This window comes from Anomaloglossus baeobatrachus, chromosome 5 (genome assembly GCF_048569485.1).
Source record: "Anomaloglossus baeobatrachus isolate aAnoBae1 chromosome 5, aAnoBae1.hap1, whole genome shotgun sequence".
Taxonomy (NCBI): Eukaryota; Metazoa; Chordata; class Amphibia; order Anura; family Aromobatidae; genus Anomaloglossus; species Anomaloglossus baeobatrachus.
Genome location: NC_134357.1, coordinates 147,513,049 through 147,538,454, shown reverse-complemented (window position 1 = coordinate 147,538,454; position 25,406 = coordinate 147,513,049). Strand labels below are relative to the sequence as shown.

At 43.5% G+C, this 25,406-nt stretch overlaps 1 protein-coding gene across 3 annotated transcripts in view; it reads left to right on the top strand.

The window, feature by feature from the left end:
- CDH23 (cadherin related 23) overlaps positions 1-25,406 on the top strand; it is a 1,872,161-nt gene that overhangs the window by 1,202,577 nt on the left and 644,178 nt on the right. For all 3 annotated transcript variants that reach the window (XM_075348968.1, XM_075348971.1, XM_075348969.1), the window contains exons 18-20: positions 1,668-1,740; positions 1,834-1,950; positions 6,474-6,586. In XM_075348968.1, the coding sequence (XP_075205083.1) occupies positions 1,668-1,740; positions 1,834-1,950; positions 6,474-6,586 (303 nt within the window). The remainder of the gene's footprint in view (positions 1-1,667; positions 1,741-1,833; positions 1,951-6,473; positions 6,587-25,406) is intronic.

Sequence of the window (25,406 nt, the reverse complement as noted above, 5' to 3'; positions counted from 1 at the left end):
TGGTATTGGGTCCCCCCTATTTTTTCTAACAAGCCAAGGTAAAGCTTACAGCTAAAAGATGGTATTATCAGGGTGGGAAGGGCCATTGTTATCGGCCTGTCCTAGCCTAAAAATAGCAGCCCGCAGCCACCCCAAAATCCCTTAGATGCGCTAATTATAATGCATAACTTGGCTAATCCCAATTGTTCTGGTGTGGTGGCAATTGGGGTAATATACAGTATGGGGTTGATGATAGCTGTGATTTGTTAAAAATTACAGCTGCCATTAAGCCCAAGTTTAGTAATAGGGAGGTGCCTATGAGATACCCCCATTACTAACCCTGTAAGTCAAAGGAAATACTCATACACAGAAAAATCCTTTATTTGGAATAAAAAACACAGACACCCTTTTTTACCTCTTTATTTATCCCCAAAACACCTCCATAGGTCCAACGTAATCCACAAGACATTGCACGTCACCTCAGCTAAACTCGTTGCTGGATTTTCTGAATGTCACTGCCGCTGTGTCATGCAATCTTACAGTCTGGCAATTCGGCAGCGAGTTGATCTGATGTCTGTGAACTTTGGTGACCTGACTGACATCACCACTTCTCACAGCTGGGAGCTTCCCCACTTCCCTCAGTGTGTCTTGCAGGCTGCAGTGAGCAGTCATGTTTTCTGTCACTGCAGCCTCTGGATATAGCAGAGCCAAGGGTCGTCGTGGGATATCATTGTGGATTACAGCAGACCTGCAGGGGTGTTTTGAGCATTAATAAAAGGGTTAAAGAGTGTGTCTGTGCTTTTATTTCAAATAAAGGAATTTTCTGTGTGTGTATTTTTTTTTTTACTAACAGGGTTAGAAATGGGGTGTCTCATAGATGCTTCCCTTTGCTAACCGATGGCTTGATGGCAGCCTTGATTTTTGACAAATCAAGGTATCATCAACCCCAAATAGTACCCCAGATTGTACCGCACAAGGGAAATCAGGATGAGCCCAGAAAAGCACCAAAAATGGGGCATCTAATATGATGTGCCAATTCTGGGGTAGCTGTGGGCTGGTATTTTTAGGCTGGGACGGGACAATAACCATGGCTTTTCCCACCTTGATAATGCCAACTCCCAGTGGTCTGCTTTACCTTGACTGGTTATAAAAGAGAAACAGCTTGGGATCCTCTCTATTTGTGATAACCAGCCAAGGTAAAGCAGATTGCTGAGGCTTACAATCCATAGTTGTCTGCTTTACCTGTGCTGGTTATCACAAATACGGTGGGAGCCCATGCCATTTTTTAAAATTATTTATTTATTTGTTTTTACACTACAATACAGCATAATAGCTAATATGTGGGTTGGGTTTTGCTATCTATTCCCACCCTTGTCTGCCTTGCTGGACTTGGTAGATGCTAGACTGTATGGGTTGCATTTCGAACACACCGCTATCATGTGACAGAAATAAATCATACCTGGAAGTTGCCCGTACAGTCTAACATCTACAAAGGCCAGTCAACAGACAGGGGTGGGAATAGATAGCAAAACTTGACCAACATATTAGCTATTCGGCAGCTCCTGCCAATCAAATAGCAGTGCATTTCTGTAACAGGGTAATGAAGAATGTGATGACTTGTTACCTACACATCTCTAAATAAGTATTACCTAAGCTAAATTATTAAGAATTTGTTCTCTCTTTTCCAGGATGAAAATGACAACCCTCCCACTTTTAGTCAGTCATCTTATGTCATAACAGTAATGGAAAACATTATGGCAGGTAAAATATGAAATCAGCCTTGAATCTTCTAATTTGTTATAATATATTTAGAAGATTCAATAATTCTTTTTCATTTCTGCTAATGTTCCTTAGGTGCTACTGTGTTATTTTTGAACGCTACAGATTTGGATCGATCTAGAGAATTTGGGCAAGAGTCTATCATATACTCATTGGATGGTTCACCTCAGTTTCGAATCAATGCCAGATCAGGTGATGCATTCTTGAACATTGGACCCATCTCATTTAACTTTTAGTTTTGAGTGTTTTATTGTTTTTTAGGCTTGTGGTTTTTGTTGACTTTTTTATACCAACTTTTTTAAAATGTTACAAGTGGTTTATTAGTTTCGTGCAAAAATAAAAATGCTCTTTATTTTTCCCTTTTGATTTTTTGCACTTTTGAAAGCAAAAAAAATGTTCTTCTAAAATAATGCAAGAATATGCATATGAAAAGAAAAATTCCATGCAAATCCAAATCAGGTTACAAATAGGGATGATCGAATACCTTAAATATTCGGCTTCGCGAATATTTGCCAAATAGGTCGCCGCTATTTGACTGTTTGTGAATATTCGATGCACAATGTAAGTCTATGGGAAACCCGAATAAAAATTATTCGGAACTATTTGGGCTTCCCATAGACTTACTTTGCGCGTCGAATATTCGCATAACGGTGACCCATTCGTCGGATATTCGCAAAGCCGAATATTTGAGATATTCGAACATCCCTAGTTTCAAAACCTAAAAACAAGAAAAAAAGGCCATAGTGAATTGGGCCCATAGCGTATTTTATTGTTTTGAAAGTTAAAACATTTTAACTATATTTACTATTGTAGAATTTTTGAAAAATATGGGATACAAGAAATGTTTATTCTGTACTTTGTATGACCAGCTTCTACAGCTTTATTGGAGGAAGCAACTTCCATTCTAGCTTGTATTTGCTGGGCATATTACCAGTTTAGGGATTTTAGCAGAAGAAATGTTAATGACACTCTTCCCTAGACGGTTTTGTAACTTTTGTTCAGTCATGTAATCTGTAATGCATTTGACATGGCTTTAATTAGGAAATCTGAAAATCTCCCTTTAAGGCTATCTAGATTGTGGATTAATGGCTTGTTAATGATGAAAGTTATTGTTAAAATCAGTCTTTGAGCTGAAAAATATTGTTGGCAGTAATTTTAACTTTTAGAATAGGCACCAGCTGATTCTGCAGTCTTTACACTTGTTTAAGTCCTTTCAGCTGCTTGAGAAGCTATAATGGAAAGCTACAGAGAGTTCACTATGCTCAGACGTGTCCAGCTGATGCCTTGTAAAGACATAAGTACTTTTCGTGGGAGTTGAAAATTAGTCAAACCCTCACTGCTCAGGAATAGTTTTAATTGAAGTAATTTAAAAAAAAAAATACCCAGATCCACAATCACTCAGCATAATTAAATTCGCTATTTCACTTCAAAGGGTACATCCACATGGAGTGTTTTTACATCAAATCAAATAAGAATTTGCAACAGAATTCTGAAGTTGTCCTGAGTTTCATACTTGGATTTCAAGGTTTAACGGCCATGAATCCACATATGATAAGCCACATTCAATGGGCCTATTTCATGTGTGGCTACCCTCTGCAGTTCCCAATTATTGCAGAGATTTTGAAATCTACTTACCCTACCGTACCAACTGGTAAAATATGAACTATTTTTTTGGTATTGGATACATGCTATTATCTACATTAAAAAAATTCAGGGATAGCTTATACTTAGAGGGGCTTTTCCAAGGTAGTTATGTCCTATTCTTAAGAAAAATGGCCATACAAATGAGATCGCTTTTGGGGAAATGTTCCTTCATCTCACAGATGTCTTTCTCAGCTCCCTCATATACCTTACAATCAAAAAAGACAAATGGGAACAGGGTGCTAGCTAAAAAAATACACAATTTATATAACGTGACAGCTGCACACCAAATTCAAAGAAATATGAATAAGCATAACTGCTCTATGATACATAACGAAATGAAAAATACAATTAGCCATATGAAAAATTGGAAAAATTGAAAATGTGACATTGGATGACTGTAGAGGATTATTTGAAAAAAAGAGATATTTAGCTAATGTATTGATCAATTCATTACTGCCCCATAACCACTTCATGGTAATCTCTTATTTATGGAGTTCCTAACCAAATGTTACCGCTATATGCGGTTAAAACCTGCTTGTGTATGGGAAGCAAGGGACCTGGCTATATAGTAAATTGAATAAACATGGCTAAAGGGCGGGACTGGGTTCCCAGACAGAAAAAAATTGCATAAAAATCAAAATGACTGCTGGAACACCATTGAAAATGTTACCAGGGTGCTAGCTAAAAGATACACAATTTATATAAAGTGAAAGCTGCACTTTCAGAGAAATATGAATAAGCATAACTGAAAAATAAAAAATGTATATATGCTGCTCTATGATACATAAAAAAAATGAAAAAATTGAAAATGTGACATTGCATGACTGCTAAGGATTATTAATCCTAAGCAGTCATGCAATGTCACATTTTCAATTTTTCATATGGCTAATTGTATTTTTCATTTCTTTATGTATCATAGAGCAGTTATGCTTATTCATATTTGTATTTTTAATTTCATTATGTATCATACAGCAGTTAGGATAGGATAGGATAAGCACTGGATAGGACTGAAGAAAAGGTAAACAATTCTATGACCGTTGAAAATGGGGTAGGTCTAGAAAAGGGGGACAACACCTGGTTAAGTGACTTGTTGTTCCAGGATACTAGGGAGAGTTACCATGACTCCAATGTAAACTGAGATTCTAATAAAGTGAAAAAAGAGTGAAGTAAAGAAAAACCAATCAAAGAGGGTAAGTCCTCCTCCCATCACCTGAGACGCAACGGGCACAGAGAGGCAGAACAAGCTGCACCCTCTGAAAATATGTTTAAGGAAGACAGTGTTGTGTGCTTCCATTCAAAATGCGGAGTGTGCTTCCATTCAAAATGCGGATCCTCTTCAAGACTCTGAGTGGGTAAGGAAAGAGGATAAAGCCACGTTGCCAGTCACAACTGCTGGTTTAGAGGCAGACAACAAGGTACTGCAAGAGAAAATAGAACTGGAGGAGATGCATTGGGATGATGGAAGTCAGCAGAATGGAATCATTGAAAAGTAGCTAACAGAGAAAGTAGTGTCTGTGTCCTTTATGGTTTCTGAGTATAAAGCTGATGATCTGTCTGGCAAGAGCGCTGTTGGAGATGAAACCTTGGAGAGCACAATAGGAAAGGAAATCCTAGAGAGCGCTGTAGTAGATGAAATCCTGGAGAGCATTACAGGAGAAAAATCTGCGAGAGTGCTGTAAAAAAGGAAATTCTGGAGAGTGTTGATGGAAGGAAAATTACGAAGATTAAAGAGAGCAGACCAGTGACATACCTGGAGATATGTTGGTGTCCTCTACAAGGACAAAAGATGTAGCAGATGAAATCCTATAGAACGTTGGTGGAGGAATATATTTATTTTAAATACTTCATATGATGCACCCATGTTTTTAATTTTCTACTGATATGACACCAATCTTTTATCCAGTAACTTTCGATATACTTAATAAAGTCTGTCTTGAAATAGCATATAACAGAATATGAGCAATGGATACTTATTGTTGCTCTGATTTTTATCTGTCTTCTGTTCTCTAAAAAAACAAATCTTCCTTCCCTGTGAAAAATCTAGCTGAAATAAAATGTGATTGTAAATTACAATAGACCATATAGTACTTAGACTGCCATAGTTTCTTATCACTGAAATGCTCCAATTTTTATATCTCTATTGATTCTGTCTATCAATGAAGAAACTTTGGCAGTGCATCATAAAGACTGTTAAGAAAAAAAAAGAAAAAAACAAAGCTAGGAAGGTTCAAAACTAATAATTTACAATCTTTCTTTCGTACAAGAAAAATAAATAGTATATACACAGAAAGATAACATATAAAGAGAGAAATAGAGAAATTTAAAATATACTGTACATCAAAAACTAGTGAACATTTGCGAATAAAAGTAAACAAATTTTTAATTTCAAAAACTGACCTAATGGGGAAAAATATCTAAAAACTGGACAATTAAAGTTTTTTGTCCCCATAATATTAATCATTTAAAATTGCCAAATGTATATGAAAAATAAACTATTTGGACATACAGTAGGTCTGCCCAGTAGAAACCTATAGATATTTATATTTCTGAAGTATATTCACATTTTGGCAATGTAACCTTTCCTATACAGCTATAATCTCAGCCCCAATAAAATAAGAATATTTTAATCAGGCAACTGAGCTTTAAAAACTAAAATATGGCACTTCTGTCTTCTTAATACTTTTTTTTCTTTTTCAATATGATCATTTTTATTAAAATTATTAATCTACTTTAGAAAAGTTATTTTTAATGTTATTAAGTTGTTTTTAAATTTATTCTTTTCTATTCTATTGATAGCTGTTAGCAATTAACTAATTATTTCTCTTTTTTTATTTAGTATTTATTTAATTAATTATTGTATAGTTTTATTTTGTAGCCATATGCATGTTAGGTCATTTTGCCATATTTTAGACTGAAGTAAAAAAAAATGAAATATATATTTTATTAACTTTTGAAATTGTCTTTCACTTGGATTTGACATAGCTGAAAGGAAAAGACTGTGAATAATGCATTGCTAAGCCCATTTTCTGGTCAATTTAATATTGATTTTTAATTTATATCTTTGCTTACAGGAGAAATCACTACAACAACTCTACTGGATCGGGAAACTAAGTCAGAATACATCTTAATTATTCGAGCGGTTGATGGAGGTGTGGGACCCAATCAAAAAATTGGCATTGCTACAGTAAGTTGATATTCATTTTTCCTTGCTAGTCATAAGGTCAACTGTGACTTAGGATCGTTATTGTTATACAATGTTTATCTTAAATTGCACACATTAGAGGACACCGGTATTTGAAGACACAATATACTGTTGCTTTTTAATTTTTACACTTGTCTTTCATAATTTTAACAGAATCCACCTTAGCTGTCTTCTTTTGTATATTGTTTAGTGGGGTAGAAGTCAGAGAAGCTATTTTCTAAATTCCAAACATCTAAATGAAATCTGTTGTTTTCACCTATTTTGCAGATGTGCTATATCATTTTTAATTTCATAGCTAATAAATACCAGGGCTGGTCCTAAGTATTCTGACCAACATAGTGAAAAACAAAATAGCACCTAAACCTACCGTATTTTTCGGACTATAAGACGCACCGGACCATAACACACACCCAGGTTTTAGAAGTGTAAAATAGGAAAAAAATTTGAAGCAAAAAGCAGACCCCCCTCCCCTCTTCGTCATACTTACCAGCCCCGGGTGGCTGTGTGGCTCCCAGATCTCCCCGTGATCTCTGGCGTGCACTCCATGGAGGTGTGCTGCACACTATCCTACCCTACGTCTGGCCGACACATATACATTAGAACACACACTCACACATCAGATAGCATACACTCATACATCAGATCACACACTCATATACACATACATATACACACGCAATCAGATTCCACATCATTCCTCCCTGTGATCTCTGTGATGCACCCTGTCCTCCCCTACGTCTAGCCGACTCACACATCAAAGCACACACATCAGAACAGACACATCAGAACACACACCCACACATCACAACACACACCTACACATCAGAATTGCCACTCACACATCAGAACGCACACTCACACATCAAAACGCACAGTCACAGATGGGATAACAGTCACACATCAGAACGCACATTCACACATCAGAACACACATTCACACTTCAGAACACGCACTCACACATCAGAACGCACACTCACATACCAGAACACAGTAACAAAATCGCACATACCGGTACAATCGCGCGTGCACACTCACCACATCCAGCGATACCACGTGCTTCCGGCCATGTGACGCAGGACAGGTCCTGCAAGCTCAACACAGTGCACAGCGTCGCAGGTCCTTAGGCCGCAGAGAAGCAAGCTATATTGCTGGATGTAGTGAGTGTGTGGATGCGATCTGTAGTGTGATTGTGTGTGTGCTTCCACATGTATGTGTGTGTGCGCGTGCGTTTTCGTGTGTGTGTGCGCGGGTGCACAGCTCGAACAGGTGAGCAGCCTTAGGCTCATTCCTCCACCACCACCAGGTGCCACATCATATAGTAAGGCGAGCTTTGCACGTTGCGACATCACAAGCCGATGCTGCGATGTCGCACGCGATAGTCCCCGCCCCCGTCGCAGGTACGATATCGTGTGATAGCTGGTGTAGCGAAAATTATCGCTACGCCAGCTTCACATGCACTCACCTGCCCTGCGACCGTCGCTCTGGCCGGCGACCCACCTCCTTCCTAAGAGGGCGGGTCGTGCGGCATCATAATGACGTCACACGGCAGGCGGCCAATAGCGGCGGAGGGGCAGAGATGAGCAGGATGTAAACATCCCGCCCACCTCCTTCCTTCCGCATATCCGACGGAAGCCGCGGTGACGCCGGTAGGAGATGTTCCTCGCTCCTGCGACTTCACACACAGCGATGTGTGCTGCCGCAGGAGCGAGGAACAACATCAGACCGTCGCGTCAGCGTAATTATGGATTACGCCGACACTGCACCGATGATACGATTACGACGATTTTGCGCTCATTAATCGTATCATCTAAGCTTTACACACTACGATGTCGCATGCGATGCCGGATGTGCGTCACTTTCAATTTGACCCCACCGACATCGCACCTGCGATGTCGTAGTGTGCAAAGCCCGCCTTAGACTGTAAGATGCACTCCCTACTTTCCTCCATAATTTGGAGGAAAAAAAGTGCGTCTTATGGTCCGAAAAATACAGTACGTAAACGCCTCTCCATTCCCAAGAACACACTGGGACCCTATTCTTTAAAATAGATGTGGGACATGCATCTATCAGATATTTAAAAGAATGTGCAATATGTATAAACTGCATCACAGGGCAGTCCTTAACATTAACCATCCTGTACAGTCCTGGCTAAAAGTTTTGAGACTGACAAAAATGTTGGTTTTTACAAAGGGCTTTAGTTTTTATAGTGGCAATTTGCATTACCCCAAGATTGTTATGAAGAGTAATCAGATGAATTTCAAAAATTACAATGTAATTTTTTGGCATAAAAAATAATGTAATCACAAAAATAAATATATTAATTGCTACCGGGTCCCTTAAAAAGTCCAGAAAATGCCAGGCCTGTCTCCTAAAGAAGATACAGGTATGGTATTAATGTATTAATTCAATATCAGTGCTTGCTCAGGAATGGCAGCAGGCACCTGTCCATCCAAACCGTGTGGCTAAGGGGCACTTTGCACTAGAGATGAGCGAACCGGTCGCGGTTCGGCTCGAGGTTGGTTCGCCGAACGGAGCTCCCGTTCGAGTTCGGTTCGTCGAACGTTCGACGAACCGAACTCGAACCAATAGGCTATAATGGGAGGCAATCACAAACACATAAAAATGCATTATAAATGTACACATACAGTTAATAAACATTGCCATAACACTTACCGGTCCCCGCGATCCCTCCTGCACTCTGTCTCCTGCCGCTATTCCATCGATGATCGCTGAATCCTCCCGGTGACCGGCACTGCCAGCAGTGATGCAGGACCTATCGTGACGTCAAAATAGCCATGTGACCAGTCATGTGGCTATTATCTCATTGGCTACAGACTGGTCACATGACTATGACGCGTCATATAGGACCTGCGAGTGCATCTCTCCGGTACACGGTGCACATTTGTGTATCGCCGTGTACCGGCAACATGCTGTAGCACACGGTCGACTCCCCGTTCCGTTAGGGACCGGCTGACACAGCCGGTCATTAACGGAGATCACCGTTGCCATAGCAACGCAGTTAGCGGTGACGTCACCGCTAACCGCGGCTCCGGGAATCACATGATCGGAGCCCTGTTGCTATGGTAACGCGTCTGTCACCGCCAGCAGCCAGCAGCACTGATCTCTCACTCCGTGAAGGCTGCACGCTGCTTTCCGTGCACCCTTCACAAAGTGATTTCTGCACGGGAAGCAGCGTCTTCCCCCATTTAGCAGTGATGGAGCAGAGCTGCATTTGTTGAACGAGAAAGACAGAAGACCATGGATCGTGGAGGGCTGACAGGGGATAATAAAGATGGAGTCTCTAATGTGTCTGTGTATTTATTTCTATTAAAGTATTTTTTCTCTGTGTGGTGTCTTTTTTTTAACCCTTTATTGGAGATTCTTAATGGCTGGGTCAAACGTGCCTGACATTAAGAATCTCTGGCTTAATACTAGCTAGTAAAACAAAGCCAGTATTAACTCATGATTACCCAACAAGCCACCCGGCTACAGGGCTGTTGGAAGAGTTGGATACAGCGCCAGATGATGGCGCTTCTATGAAAGCGCCATTTTCTGAGGTGGCTGCAGACTGCAATTCGCAGCAGTGGGGCCCAGAAAGCTCAGGCCAACCTGTGCTGCTATACCTGGCTAGCATACAAAAATATGGCAAAGCTCACGTCCTTTTTTTGTAGTTTTTTGGCAAAAAAAATAAAAAATGCTTCCCTGGATTTTCCATTGCCAGTGAAGGTAACACCAAGCAGTGGGGGTTAGCAGCCAGTAGTTGCTTGGATTACCCTTAGCTAGCAATACAAAAAATGCAGCGGGAGCCCATATATATTTTTTTTAATTATTTATTTAAATAACTAAAAAAAAAATGGGCTTCCCTGTATTTTGATTGCTGGACATCACAGTGCTGTAAAAATAAATATTTAAAAAAAATGACGTAGCGCTCCGCGGTATTTTTGATTCTCAGCGCAGATAAAGCAGACAGCTATGGGTTGCCACCCCCATCTGCCTGCCGTTACCTTGGTTGGCAATCAAAATACAGGGAAGCCCATTAATTTTTTCTATTTAAAAATTAGTTAAAAAAAAAATGACGTTGGGTCCCCCCATTTTTGATAGCCAGCTAGTGTAAAGCAGACGGCTGTAGCCTGAAATCCACAGCTGGCAGCTTTGCCGTGGTTGGGGATCCAATGTGGAGGTCCCCCAGGCTCTTTTTTTATAATTATTTTATAAATATTAATAATAACACAAAAAAAGTAGGGTACCCCCCAAATTGGATCACCAGCCAAGGTAAAGCGGACAGCTGTAGTCTGGTATTCTCAGGGTGGGAAGGTCCATAGTTATTGGGCCTTCACAGCCTAAAAATAGCAGGCCGCAGGCACCCCAGACGTGGCGCATCCACTAGATGCGCCAATCCTGGCGCTTCACCCCAGCTCATCCCGTGCCCTGGTGCAGTGGCAAACGGGGTAATAAATTGGGTTGATGCTAGCTGTAAGGTCACCTGACATCAAGCCCAGCAGTTTGTGATGTCATGGCGTCTATTAGATACCCAACATCATAAACTATCAGTACTAACAAAAAAAATCGACAAAAGATATTTATTTGAAAAAACAGTCCCCAAAACATTCCCTCTTTCACCAATTTATTGTAAGAAAAAAAATAAAGGGATCCCACGACGACTCTGGACGATCTAGAATATGGGGGGAGACACTCAGGGAACGTATCCCCCATTTTCTAGGAGTGCAGACCCTTCATGTGAGGAGTGTGGGTGCAATGAATCTGCACTCACTCTCCCCGGGTCCACAGCAGCAGAGTCCATGTCATAATGGTTGCTACCAAAGCTGCAATGCCCTGCTCATGAGGTAAGGGCATGCCTAATTAGGAGAACTATTCTACATTTCCAAATATTGGTATTTGCTGATATTATTGCTATTCCACCTACTATATATTGGGGATAGGATCTTGGAGATGGAATACCCCTTTAAGTCCAGTTATCCAGCTGAATGAATACTTAACAACAGAGATCGCTATTTAGATGTGTTTTCTTGTGGCGTATAACGGACTCTCATGTTTGGTAGTCATTCAGCAGGGCAACTATAAAAGCAAATCCCTCCATTTGGAAATGTAGTATAGCTCTCCTGATCAATTATGTTCCTTACCTCATGAGCAGGGCATTGCAGTAATAATAATAATTTATTCATTTGTATAGCGTTATTAATTCCATAGCGCTGTATGTCTTTGGAGTGTGGGAGGAAACCGGAGTACCCGGAGGAAACCCACGCAAACACGGGGAGAACATACAAACTCCTTGCAGATGGTGTCCTTGGTGAGAATTGAACCCAGGACCTCAGCGCTGCAAGACTGCAGTGCTAACCACTGAGCCACCGTGCCGCCCATTTAGCTTACAGATGCATAACCACCACTCACTGTGTCTGAACACAGGAAGCTGAGCTGACAGCCGCTCTGTGCATGCGGCAGCGTCTATTGTGAAGGAGAGGGCCGCGGGGGATCAACGCTGCACAGGTACCGTGGGACACCGGGGAACACCGGTGGGGTTATAGGGGGTGACCTGGCAGGGCCTGGGGAGGAGTTTTCTGTCGCATGTGTCATGGCACATGCGAAAGAAATCAGAGGAGTAGGGTGAATGCGGCCGGCGCGCTGCTGTGCGTGCGGCCATCTTGGATTTCTGGGAGGGCATCAGGGGGGGCACTTTGGTGACACCGGGGGACCGGAGGGGACCGGGGAGGAGATTTATCATGTTTGTTCATGCCAGATGGGAGATAAATATTTTTTTACCGGCTCTGTGATTTACTGTAACGTGATCATCGGTGTACGGTGTATACCTGTGATCACGTGAGCGGGGACTGGAAAAACCGTCCTGAATCATGATCTCCAGGGTCTCAGCTAGCCCTGAAACCTCGGAGATTTTCTGATGCTGGGGGGCGCTATTCACTTATTTCTGCCTGCTGTTTATAAATGGCAGATCAGAATAAGGCTACATTAACACGACCGATCCATTTTTGCGGTCTGCAAAAAACAGTCCGTTTTTTTTCACGGGTGCATCCGTGTGGCATCTGTTTCCGTTCCGTAGACGGTCCATATGTCATCTGTTTGTCATCCGTGTGCCTTCCGTTTTTTTTGTGTACTGCAAAAAAACTGAAGGAGGGTAAATGCATAAATTTACCCAGGATCCATAGCTTCATCCTACATGAGGCGGTCACATGTTCACTCCAGTGCCATTTTCTACTGCTTTTCACAGCGTAGAGCGCTCTGGTGATTTTCTTGTGCTTGTGCACTTCATATCAGTCTTTTCTGTCATTATAATGGCAGAAAGACACATAATGTCCCACTCTCCTGCATTTTGTAATTTTGCACCCTTTGGTGCCTTTCATGTGGCACTAAGGGGTGCTTAGCTTTGTATTTAGCCAAAAAAATGAAAAAAAAAATGAAGTAGGGTTCCCCCAAGTTTTGTAGCCAGCTAGGGTAAAGCAAACGGCTGCAGACCACAGCTGGCAGCTTCACCTTGGCTGGTAATCCAAAACTGAGGGCACCCCACGCTGTTATTTTAAATTAAATAAATAATTTTAAAAAAAAACCACGTAAGGGTCCCCCCAAAATTGGATCACCAGCCAAGGAAAAGCAGACAGCTGGGGTCTGATATTCTCAGACTAGGGAGGTCAATGGTTATTGGACTCTCCCCAGCCTAAAAATAGCAGGCCGCAGCCGCCCCAGAAGTGGCGCATCCATTCGCCCCAGCTCATCACGCGCCCTGGTGCGGTGGCAAACGGGGTAAAATATGGGGTTAATACCAGATGTGTAATGTCACCTGACATCAAGCCCTGGGGTTGGTGAGGTCAGGCGTCACCAACCCAGTCAGTAATAAAAAAAAATAGACGACAAACACATTTTTATTTGAAAAAACACTCCCCAAAACATTCCCTCTTTAACCAATTTATTAGAAAGAAAAACAAATCCAGGTCTGGTGTAATCCAAGGGGTTGCCATGACGATCCACACTGTCCCAGTCAATGAAGAGCAGGATGTTCCCCATTGGCTGGGAGAGCAATGCAGTGACCTGAGCTAACATCAATGGGTCAGCCCAGGTTACTGCAGGGCATGACAAGTGCTGCTGTCAGGAGCGAGGTACATTACCTGCGCTGATCTCCAGCACACTGACAGCACCTGTCACTGAGTTCAATGACCGCCATCTTCACAGCCAAGTATCGCGAGAGGCCCGTGACATCACCGCTAGTCAGTCTTGGGTCGAAAGCAAGAGAAGGTGATGTGACAAGCGGCTGCCATGGAGGACAGTGACAGCGCTGAGGTCGGGACTTCATCACCGCAGGTAAGCCGAGCGGGACCATGTGTGCAGAGTGCAGTGTGCAGAGTGTGTGTGTGTGTGTGAGTGTGTGTGTGTGTGTACATGCCGCGTGCAGGAGGGGGCGGAGTGAGCTGAGCGGGGAAGTGTGGGCTTCCTGCACGTAACTAGGATAAACATCGGGTTACTAACCAAAGCGCTTTGGTTGGATACCCGATGTTTATCTTGGTTACCAGCTTCTGGCAGGCTGCCAGCGATGGCTCCTGCACACTGTAGCTGTAAAAAGCCCTGCTTTTTGCTGCTAGAACCGTTCTCGAACGTATCTAGAACTATCGAACTTTAGCAAAAAGCTCGAGTTCTAGTTCGATCTAGATCAGCCCCCAAAATCACTCGAACCGCGAACTGGAGAACCGCGAACCGCGAACTGCGCTCAACTCTACTTTGCACACTACGACATTGCAAGCCGATGCTTGCGATTCAGAGCGCGATAGTCCCCGCCCCCGTCGCAGCAGCGATATCATGGTGATAGCTGGCGTAGCGAACATTATCACTATGCCAGCTTCACATGCACTCATCTGCCCTGCGACATTGCTCTGGCCGGCGACCCGCCTCCTTATTAAGGGGGCGGGTCGTGCGGCGTCATAGCGGCGTCACACGACAGGCGGCCAATAGAAGCGGAGGGGCGGAGATGAGCGGGACGTAAACATCCAGCCCACCTCCGTCCTTCCGCATAGCTGGCGTGAGCCACAGGACGCAGGTAGGAGATATTCCTCGCTCCTGCGGCTTCACACACAGCGATGTGTGATGCCGCTGGAACGAGGAACAACATCGTAACATCGGTCATTTCCAAATTATGGAAATGACCGAGGCTACACCGATGATACGATTTGGACATTTTTGCGTCTCCTTAATCGTATCAAAAAGCGTTTACACACTACGATATCAACTGCGACGCCGGACATGGGGCACTTTCGATTTGACCCCACCGACATCGCAGCTGCGATGTTGTAGTGTGCAAAGTGCCCCTAAGGCCATGTGGGCATGAGAATATAATAATAATCATTATTTCTAAAGTGCCATAGTTTTCCGCAGCACTTTACAATTCAGAGGTTCATATACAAACAGTCATAAGTAACAGTTATAGAAGATACAATAATTCAATCTAAAATAATGACAGCCCTGTTTGTAAGAGCTTACAATATATAATGAGGAGAGGTGGGGGGGATACAAGGGGGGACAATAAACAGAGATGAAGAAGGAGATATGGGGGGTGCTGCACTGTGAAGAGCTTTGTGGGTGACAGGCAATGACTGGCACAGAGCAGACGCGTCAGAAAAACGATTAGCAAGGTAGAACCCTGGCTGCAGATGGACTGGACAGGGAAAAGTCTAGAGAGGGGTGGCCAATTAATAGAAAATTACATTAAACAAGGCAAGAGTGGATAAGGACCATGGTGAGGGATTATGTTGTTTCTATGGTGAGAAAGGGGCAGATTCTAGAGATGTTTTTCAGGTGTAAGCGGCAACAGAGAGATTGTATATAGGAGGTGAAGGAAAAATTGGTATCAAACATAACACCTAGACAGCAAGCCTGCTGCTTAGGCATTAACATGGTGCCACACGAATGTATTCAGCAAGATCCAGCATTATTGCCAGCTCTCTGCAACTCTTGCAAATGCGTTTGGCTTTCTTCACTAACATCATTATACTTCTGAAGCCGGGTGTATACTTCCCAGCTTCAGAGGTGCACTGAACACATTCAGAAGTGAAGAAGATGATGTCACTTCAGGACATGAGCAATGTTCCTCTCTGAACCCAAGATGCGTACAACCATCTTCAACGTTGCAGTCACATTGGTGAATAAAGCTATGCGCATGCACGAAATTTGCATACGAGAGGCAATGAAACCAACAGGGGTGTGATAACATGCTGAGTGAGCCTATCAGTCTGAAGAAACAAACACCCCACCAACTAGTCAGAAGCCTAAATAGCATATTAAAAGCAGAGCTTATAAAGCCCTTTTCTAAACATGTGTATAAGTGTCAGACAGTATAAAGAGCTGGTTATATGGATAATTCTTTCGGTCTATATATAGCGCAATAAGGATATTTGCTGGTGATAGTTATTTAAACTTTATTAATTAGGCACTCCTATTATTACAACGCGTTTCAGCAGAATTGCTTTCATCAGGTAAAATAGGAGCAGTATCCTACTGCTCCTATTTTACCTGATGAAAGCAATTCTGCTGAAACGCGTTGTAATAATAGGAGTGCCTAATTAATAAAGTTTAAATAACTATCACCAGCAAATATCCTTATTGCGCTATATATAGACCGAAAGAATTATCCATATACCCCCTCCCTATTGGGAATCGGTAATAGCTGCAAAGGACCTGCTGACATATCAAAAAACCCAGCTGGTAAGCTGGAGGATTGAGGAACAAAAACCTGAATTCCATGGTGCCGGTGGAAATCAGTAGCCGACATTGATACCCTAAATCTGGACTCCTGAAGCCTGGACACAGGATCTGTTCGGAGGAACTCCAGTCTGATAAGCTGACACTGAAGTTGTGCGGGGGCGCACAACCAACAAAGGTGAGCAATTCTAATATTATAAACGTTAAAAAGGATTCCACGGGTGCTTCTCATAGTGCGCTTGTTTTATTATCTATTTAAGTAAAGAGCTGGTTAGGCAAATATATAAATGCTGGTGGGTTGGAGAGCTTGGGGGCATTGGGGATCTGTTAGATTTCTTTTAAAGACCCTGCACTCAACACAGCACCCAAATTGAGCACTGTTCATATTGCTTCTGCATTTGGGAAGTGGCTGGAGAACCCAAGTACATCTTGTTTCATAGTTTTTAAGGTTCAAGGTAAAGATAAGTCCATCAAGTTCAACCTATAATCTAACATGCTGATCCAGAGGAAGGCAAAAATCCCAGGAGGCAGATGCTAATTCTCTCATAATAAGGAAAAAATCCTTTCTGATTCCACATACAGCAATTAGACTAGTTTCCTGGATCAACGCCCTATCACAGAATCTAGTACCCATAACTTGTAAGATTATAATTTTAAAGAAAGGTATACAAGCCCTCCATGATGGAAAGAAGACTGGACGGTCATGGAGAGGAGATTTCATATACATCTTCTCTACATATTTGTGTAAACAAATCTCAGTGACCTAATTATTGCTGCCATCATTTTTTGTCAGCAGTGACTTGCATATTTGGAAAGCGTTACCACACTGATTATGTAGGTACTCTGAACTGACCATCAGCCATAGAATCATGGCATGGTAGAGTTGGAAGTGACCTCAAGGGCCATTAGGTCCAACCCATTGTGAGTGTAAGTTTTCCTAAATTTACCCAACTATATGTTTATGCAGCTTCCGCTTGAAAAGTTGTGGAGAATAAATATAAAAATATAAGTAAATTAAGATTAATAATTAAATCATAATAAGAGAAAGAAAAAGCTGAAATAATGAATAAAAATCCTACATTCCACCAAAAACTGTGCAGCTATTCAAACCAACACCAAGGAGTATACAATATCCTATGTGACCCATCCATATTTTGCATGGTAGTTAAATTCTCATGAGACAATACATTCACATTGTGCAGAATGTATTTATGTATTTTATGTTAAACATATATTTTTATCCCAAGTCAAAAATTAATGACATTACTCATTACTATTGGAAAGGAAAACATCTACAGATTCTTAAAAGGGTGGTCTGAAACCCTGGGGTGGGATTCAAATTTTTAACAACAGGTTCTGTGTTTCTGTGTAGGGAAGCCCCACCCATTTTTAAAGCCACATCCTTTTTAAACCACACCCATTTCAAGCCACTCCCATTCATCAAATATATATATGAATAAGGGTTCAGTCTGACGGCTCTTGAAAATTGCAGCGTCATTCCAATACTTGATTTTCTGGCTGGCGACTCTCCTGACCTATGTGTGAAAGCTGCATGTATTTCCACTGTAAAGCTTCTGTTTAAGAAGTTAGCACTGGTGGGTGTCACTGTCACAGCGTGTTCCTGCTGCAGACAATAGCTCCTCCCAGTCCCCGAGAAGTGTCAAGTTGCCACCCACGCTGCTCCTCACTGATCTTTGCCATCACAGCTGTGCTGTTTGCAGGGAGAAGTGAGTGAAGAGCAGGGCCGGCTCCAGGTGTTTGTGGGCCCCGGGCGAAAGAGTTTCCGTGGGCCCCGTGCACAAGCAGACACGCACCTACACAGATACATACACATGCAGACATACGTACATGTACATATTTAAAGAGAAATTCAGAAAAATACACATATAAACAAACAGTTGCATACACAGTCATATACACTGACATACATAGATACACATCATACACACAGACACATTAGAGGTATTTCTAATATGGGGAATCCGGCAGCAGCCTCACTCACCTCCACCGCTTGTCTCCTGTCCAGCTACTCCAGGGCATGTGGCTGTGCTGCACTGATTGGTGGCCATCATTAACAGACTTGGCCGCACACAGAGCACACTGACACTGCTGTATATACATCACAAGAGAGGCTGGGGACATACATATTAGAGGGGGCATACACATTACTAAGAAGGTGGGCATACAGCAATGGGGGCATACAGCTCCAGAGGGGGGATACAGTTCTGAGGGGTATACAGCACTGGGGTGGAGGGGGACATACAACACTGGGGTGGAAGGGACATAGAGCTCTGGGGGGTATAGAAGTATGCAGCCCCCACATTCCTCCATATATTATGCAGCGTCAAATTCCTCCATATAGGGTTATGAAGCCCCCATGTGGCAGCATTATGCAGCCCCCATTTGGCAGCATTATGCAGCCCCCATGTGGCAGCATTATGCAGCCCCCATGTGGCAGCATTATGCAGCTCCCATGTGGCAGCATTATGCAGCATCCATGGGGCAGCATTATGTAGTCCCCATGTGGCAGCATTATGCAGTCCCCGTGTGGGAGAATTGTGCAGCCCCCATGTGGCAGCATTATGCAGCCTCCATGTGGCAGCATTATGCAACCTTCATGTGGCAGCACAATGCAGCCCCCATGTGGCAGTATTATGCAGCCCTCATGTGGCAGCATTATGCAGCCTCCATATGACAGCATTATGCATCCCCCATGTGGCAGCATTATGCAGCCCCCATGTGGCAGCATTATGCATCCTCCATGTGGCAGCATTATGCAGCCCCATGTAGCAGCATTATGGAGCCCCATATAGCGGCATTATGGAGCCCCATAGTCATCTGGCCCTTCGTAATTAATACATACTCACTTCCTCCTTGTTCTCCTGCTGCTCCTTTCTCCTCAGTGTGTCCATTGTTCTGTCGCTCTGTCAGCTCAGGACACAGGCGCGCACAGTTATGACATCATCGCGCTCCTCTGTATAGAGCTGTCAGAGGTAGAGGGCAGACAGATGCTGCTGGAGAATGATGAGAGAGGCAGTGCGCTGCTCCCTCTATCATCATTGCTTTCAATTGCATCGGCATCTGGAGTGCCAATACAATTGAAAGTGCGATCCCCAGTGGGGGGGGTTGAAGAGCGCAGATGCCGCAGAGCAGACTGTGCGTGGGCTGCGGCCCTGGCAAGAGAACCGGATTGTGGCTCTGGGTTCTTCCCGGTTTGGGGAATCGGCTGTTATTTTAACAACCGGTTCCACCGAAACGGTGAGAACCGGCTGAATCCCACCCCTGCTGAAACAAACTTTAATTTTATCCTAAATATCTGTCTATTTAATGTAATAATCATCTAATTACTTTTTGAATGTACTCTAGTTAAAAATTTACCTCTGTCTCTACTGTATCTTCACTGAGGATGTCTGTTCCGGTGCTGAACTGGTTTTTGCTTTCTCTGTCTACCATTCTCTCTTTTTCAGTGTGCACTAACAGTACTTCCTCTCTCTTATCATTTAATGGAATATAGCATTGTGCGCAGGGAGCTTATATTGAGCATCTGTAAAAACTGACAACCTAAGCATGCTCAGTAGAGTGAGGACTAGCCCAGCCCCTGAAGATTTTTCAGGATGGGAAGGCAGCTTCAGCAGTAATCGCAAACCTGACCCACTGATGGCATCCTGTTTGAGTATCCCAGCATGCATTGGGGATTCTCGAACAAAACATCATCAGAACAGAAGTTTAAAAAAGGAAGAAAGAAGTGAGAAGATAAAGTAGAGATTGAATTATAGGGATTTTTTAATTATTAAGTATCAAAATAGTGATTAGATTATTACATTACATAGACAGACATTTAGTATTGAAATCAACCCTGATTTTAATCCACTTCTTTAATTTTTTAGTTGCTGGGGGGCAGGCACTCCTCCTTGACAGTTTTGTGGAGTTGCCTTTAAGTGACTAATTAAATTTAATTATGTACACCAACATATTTTTAAGAAAAACAACAACACATCTTGCAAAAAAAGAATACCCACTCAGCTCCATCACTTGTCAATGGAAATATAAGAAATTTCCATGTTGTGCACTGAAAAAGTAACAAGTACCCCCCCCAAACAAAATCCAGGAAAACATGAACACACAAATTGAAATGTTCCCATCCCTTCTGAGAACCTCAGTTTGCATCCACAATTATGGCATTACTGTAGCTGGAAGCAGAAGCACAGGTTGGGCACAATGTTGGGCACTAAACTGGTATATTTGCAGTTTCTCTCTAATATATTCATTCTATGCTTTTTTCTGGAAATAGTCACTGCACCTATAGATTATTTAATTGAGGGGTGTTGTTTCCAAAATAATGTCATTTTTGGGGTACTTCTACTATTCTGTCACTGTAAGGGAAAATTTAAACTGGTGTTTAAAGGATGCATGGGAACATAACCTTGCTGTACCTACCACTGTCCTAGTAATTCTGAAAGAAACTCATCATAAAATGTAAGAATATACTGTATATATGCATAACTGTGTTTGTCTCAAAGTATACACATAGAGAGAGTGAAATAAGTATTGAACACGTCAACAATTTTCTAAGTAAATATATTTCTAAAGGTGCTATTGATTGAGTTGAGTGCGGTTCGTGGTTCGTGGTTCTCCAGTTCGCGGTTCGAGTGATTTTGGGGGGTGTTCTAGATCGAACTAGAACTCAAGCTTTTTGCTAAAAGTTCGTTAGCTCGAGTTACATTCGATAACGGTTCTATCAGCCAAAAGCCAAGCTAATTACTAGCTGGCTTTTTGCTGTAATAGTGTAAGTCACACTATTATGAAATTTCAGCGTACAGTGTGCGGGGACTGGGCATTCAGATCACTGCTCCTGGGATAATGGCGATCGCCATTTTTTTTTCTTTTTTTCCTTCCCAAAGCGCGCGTGTAGTGGGGCGGGCCAGCATGTCAGCCAATCCCAGACACACACACAGCTAAGTGGACTTTTTGCCAGAGAAGCAACGGCATGTGTCATAGGCTGTCCATGTCACATGTTCTTGCATTATAAACACGGACATTTTGTTCCAGCACGGCATTATCTGCCTTCTGCGTCTGGGTGTCAGTCACCGCTGGCGCAGCTCCTGCCGCCGATCCTACTGTGTACGCTATACACACAGCGTTCTACAGATTAGGGATAGAAGTTTCTTTCAGCCCTTGTAAGGGCTAATTACAGCTGGCTCAGAGCCATAGGTGATAGTCAGGTCCGTGAAAACAGTTTTTAACAGCTACAGATAACAGCGTCTATGTAGCTAAGCTCAGGGACTTCCTTGCTGCATTTCACCATTAGGAGGAATAGAAAGTGAGGCTTCCTTTCCTATACACTGACCCACAACCCGGCCACTGTACCCTCCTGCCCTTTTTAGCAAAGCCATTTTAATTGCAGAGTGCGGCCAGTTAGTGGCATCCTAAAAGTGGCTGTTGAACATCATTAGTGTCCCACTGGTGCCAAGCTATTTCCAGCACCTCTGCATTGCACCCTCAAGCTCATTTTTACTAAGCCATTATAATAGCAAACACTGAGCAAAATTTGTGGCATCCTAAAAGTGGCTGTTGGACTTCATTAGTGTCCCACTGTTGCCAAGCTTTTTCCAGCACCTCTGCATTGCACCCTCAAGCTCATTTTTACTAAGCCATTATAATAGCAAACACTGAGGAAACTTAGTGGCATCCTAAAAGTGGCTGTTGGACATCATTAGTGTCCCACTGTTGCCAGGCTATTTCCAGCACCTCTGCATTGCACCCTTAAGCTCATTTTTACTAAGCCATTATAATAGCAAACACTGAGCAAACTTAGTGGCATCCTAAAAGTGGCTGTTGGACATCATTAGTGTCCCACTGGTGCCAAGCTATTTCCAGCACCTCTGCATTGCACCCTCAAGCACATTTTTACTAAGCCATTATAATAGCAAACACTGAGGAAACGTACTGGCATCCTAAAAGTGGCTGTTGGACATCATTAGTGTCCCACTGTTGCCAAGCTATTTCCAGCACCACTGCATTGCACCCTCAAGCTCATTTTTACTAAGTCATTATAATAGCAAACACTGAGCAAACTTAGTAGCATCCTAAAAGTGGCTGTTGGACATCATTAGTGTCCCACTGTTGCCAAGCTATTTCCAGCACCTCTGCATTGCACCCTCAAGCTCATTTTTACTAAGCCATTATAATAGCAAACACTGAGCAAACTTAGTAGCATCCTAAAAGTGGCTGTTGGACATCATTAGTGTCCCACTGTTGCCAAGCTATTTCCAGCACCTCTGCATTGCACCCTCAAGCTCATTTTTAGTAAGCCATTATAATAGCAAACACTTAGGAAACTTAGTGGCATCCTAAAAGGGGCTGTTGGACTTCATTAGTGTCCCACTGTTTCCAAGCTATTTCTAGCACCTCTGCATTGCACCCTCAAGCTCCATTTTACTAAGCCATTATAATTGCAAACTGAGCTGCTAGTTTAAGGGCCATAGATGCATTGTCAGGGATAGTCTGTGTTGTTTCTTCTGCTGCCAATAAAGCTAGACCACCTCTGCAATCTACACCACCTCTCAATTTTTACTACCACATTTTCAGTCCACAATCTTGTCGCAATCACAATGAGTGGCAAAATGACAGATGCTGGTGGGAAGAGGAACAGGCGTGTTGGAAAAGGAAAAAAAGTTTCTGTCCGTGGGGAAGGTGGCAAAGCTCCATTAACATCTGCTGAAGATAGGCCATCTGCCAGCAAAAGTAAGATGTCTACTACTTTCCGTGTGTTACGGGGGGCTGTCTGATAATAACTTAAAGGAGTATCAGACAGTCAGGGTCCACCGTGCAAAGACTCTGCTGCAGACTATGGCAGAGTGCAATACCTCTGTTAACTCACAGAAGGATATAATAAGTAAAGCAATTCCTCCCTTACTTGGAGGGTGTGTGGAATGATCTCTGTTAATAATCACAGAGACAAAGGCAATGTGTGCGAAATGGCACCTACCTAGGTCCGCTCTTCTAGTGGTGCAAAAGAGACGAACAGCAGCGTAAGCCGCACAAAGCTCCTACCTGCGTTCGCTCCACTAGTGTGCGAGGACACGAACCACTAGATATGGCACCTGCCTAGGTCCGCTCTTCTAGTGGTGAAAAAGAGACGAACAGCAGCGTAAGCCGCACAAAGCTCCTACCTCTGTTCGCTCCCCTAGTGTGCGAGGATACGAAAAACTGCCAGACGCAGTATAAGGAACGTTACCCTAGCGGCAACGTCCACCTACGAGTCGAATCACAAGGCCCAGCCAGACCATGTGCCTCAGGCACCTGCCTATGTCCGCTCCCCTAAGAGGTAAGGATACGGACAGCAGCCGAAGCTGTAAGGTATAAGAACGCTACCCTGCCGGTAGCGCTCACCTAGCATAGACAGAGGAATGCCTAGAGGAACGTGCACAGGGCGCCTACCCTCATGCATGAACCAAGAGGACTGAGCGCCATGCGGCGTGTGTCAGGGTCTTATATAGACTCTGTGCCTCATCCAAGATGGAAGACACCAGAGCCAATCCGCTGCCAGAACGACAAGAGTGACATCATGCTGGCCTATCACCGAGCAAGGCGTCACAAGCACATGACCAGCGACCAATCGGCATAGAAGGTGTCAGAGACATGTGACCTCGTGTCAGCGATGATGTCACCCGCACATGTGCAATGGCTCCAAGATAGGACTTAGTCTCCAGCGCTCGCACATGTGCAGTAGCAAGAAATCTGGACTTAGTCTCCAGCGCTCACACATGTGCAGTAGCAAGAAATCTGGACTTAGTCTCCAGCGCTCGCACATGTGCAGTAGCAAGAAATCTGGACATAGTCTCCAGTGCTCGCAGCAACCGTAACAGTACCTCCCCCTCAAGGGCCCCCCTCCCGGCGACGCAGGTAATCGGCAACTAAGTCGGGAGCATGGACAGCCTCCTCAGGCTCCCAAGAGCGATGTTCCGGGCCGTAGCCCTCCCAATCTATCAAGAAGAACCTGCGCCCTCTAACCATCTTAGAACCAACTATGGCTCGTACCTCATAGCTAGAGCGAGAAGAATCAGAAGCAGGAGAGTGCACTTCACGAGCGTGAGGTAAAATTGCCGGCTTTAGCAGTGAAACATGGAATTTGTCATGGACCCTAAGATGGACGGGTAACTTCAATTGGTAGACTACAGGATTTACCTGTCGAAGAACCTCATAAGGACCCAGGAAGCGAGGAGCAAATTTGACAGAGCTCACTCTAAGTTTCACGTTTTTTGCAGAGAGCCACACAAAGTCCCCCGGAGAAAAGACAGGAGCCGGGCGACGAAACCGATCGGACACCGTCTTCATACGGTCCTTAGCTGCTTGGATTGACTCTTGAGTCCGATCCCAAACCTCTCTGGCATTAGTTGCCCAGTCGGCCACAAGAGGAGGAGGTGCAGCAGCGGGAAACGGTACCGGTACCCTAGGGTGTTGCCCATTATTGAGTACGAACGGTGTCTGCCCAGTGGCCTCAGCCAGCGAATTGTTAAGGGCAAATTCTGCCCAGGGTAGGAGGGAGGACCAGTTATCGTGGTTCTCAGCAACAAAGTGTCGAAGGTATATAATCATGGATTGATTGGTACGTTCAACCAAACCATTGGTCTCCGGATGGTATGCCGAAGATAGATTCAACTCAATTTGCAGAAGGCTACAAAGATCTCGCCAGAAACGGGAAGCAAATTGCGGGCCTCTATCACAAATGATACGATCTGGCATCCCGTGAAGCCTAAAGACATGCTTGAGGAATAGTTTGGCTAGTACCCTGGAAGATGGGATTCTCGATAACGGTACGAGATGAACCATCCGGGAGAAATGGTCCGTAATGACCCACACAAATCTATGTCCCTGTGAACATGGAAGATCACCCACAAAGTCCATGCCTACCACCTCCCATGGTCTATCTGGCACTGGTAAAGGATGCAAGAGCCCAGCCGGTCTCTGCCGTAATGGACGGTTGCGAGCACAGGAGTAGCAAGAACCGACATATCTCTTGACGTGGCTGGCTAAGTGTGGCCACCAATACCACCTCTCCAGTAACTCTCGTGTCCGCCTAATACCA